Raw genomic sequence first — 1,377 nt, forward strand, 5'->3', positions numbered from 1 at the left:
TCCTGCCCGCAGGGCTTTGCCTTCACCAGCCACCGCTCACGTCACCTGCACCCCGAGGAAACTGGACTCCCTCATGCTCTCATAGTGCTCGATGGCCAAGGCAAAGTCAAACTCGCTAACGGCCGGCCCGTCGATGGCGATCTTCATCAGGTCAGACAGGCCCTCGTCCTTGGCACGGCGCGACCGGCCATGCCTCAGCAGCTCCCGGCCCCGGCTGATCTTCTCAGCGAGGACCGAGCCCAGCGGCAAGGCCAGGGCGATGGCCGCCAGGATGGCAAAGTCCGGGAAGAGCTCGTGCATCTCGGAGGGGCTGCAGACCAGCTTGGCACACAGGTCCTTGAAGGAGAGCTGGCCGAGGCTGAAGACGATGCGCTTGAAGAGGGGAAAATCGCTCAGGGCCCGCTCGCTCACCACCACACGGGAATAGGCCTGCAGGAGGAAGTTCAGCTCGCCGACCCCGTAGCTGCCGATGTCCTCCAGAGACTGGGGGTAGCACTTGGGGTTGAAGATGGCCGAGAAGGAGCTGACGGCCTCCAGGGCGCTGCTGGGGAACCTGTCCAGCAGGCTGCCCTGCACGCTCTCCAGGTAGCTGTCCTTCAGGCGCTCAAAGTGCTTCAGGTGCGCCTCGGAGCAGTTGGCCAACTCCACGCCCTTGTAGTAGAGATGGCCCTCGCCCTCCCGGCCCCGTGGGTGCTCCTTCATCTCCGCGAGGAACTCCTGGAGGTTCTGGCCGCTGGCGCTCTTCTGGGTCTGCAGGCTGGTGGCGGTGGCGGAGACGATGGGCTTCAGGATGGAGAGGTCGAAGTCCTCGATCTGGAAGAAGCGGCTGAGTTTCTGGAAGATGGGGAGGACGTCCAGGAGGATCTTGGTAAAGGCCACGAACTGGAACGTCTTGAGCTCTTTGCAGAGGCCATGGGCCACAGGCGACCGTGCCGCCTCGCTCTCCAGCAGCAGCACCAGCGTGGGCCATGAGGAATCGATGGCTTCCACGGCTGGGAAGATCGAAGTCCAGTGGATGGCTCTGGGGCTGCCAAGGTCGATCTTGCAGAGATCCAGGACACACCGCAGCTCCCGCAGGCCCTCGCTTTCCCCCCTGCCACTGGAGTAGAGCCTGTAGATGGCGTCCACGGTGGTCTCGTACTCCTGGAGGTACTCGACACCGCCGAGGCTCCCAGGTGGCAGCGGGGCGCTGCCGTGGGACAAGCAGTGCATCTCCATCAGCAGTGGGCAGAGGGAGGTCAGCGCGGCGCCCAGGCTGCTGCTGGCACTCAGCCAGGTGATCTTCATGGCGGGGATGCCGAAGGAGCGTACCACCTCACCCACCTTGCCCGCGGCCACGCAGGCCTCCCCGGCCGGCAGCTCAAAGCTCCCCAGGAA

General features: G+C 64.6%; 1 protein-coding gene across 1 annotated transcript in view; it reads right to left on the minus strand.

Annotated features, from left to right (window-relative positions):
- Positions 1-36: 36 nt before the first annotated feature.
- LOC104538323 overlaps positions 37-1,377 on the minus strand; it is a 3,279-nt gene continuing 1,938 nt past the window's right edge. Inside the window, exon 2 of the mRNA XM_010181481.1 lies at positions 37-1,366. Within this exon, the coding sequence (XP_010179783.1) occupies positions 37-1,366 (1,330 nt within the window). The remainder of the gene's footprint in view (positions 1,367-1,377) is intronic.

The sequence above is a fragment of the Mesitornis unicolor genome, unplaced genomic scaffold (genome assembly GCF_000695765.1).
Source record: "Mesitornis unicolor isolate BGI_N332 unplaced genomic scaffold, ASM69576v1 scaffold22763, whole genome shotgun sequence".
NCBI lineage: Eukaryota > Metazoa > Chordata > Aves > Mesitornithiformes > Mesitornithidae > Mesitornis > Mesitornis unicolor.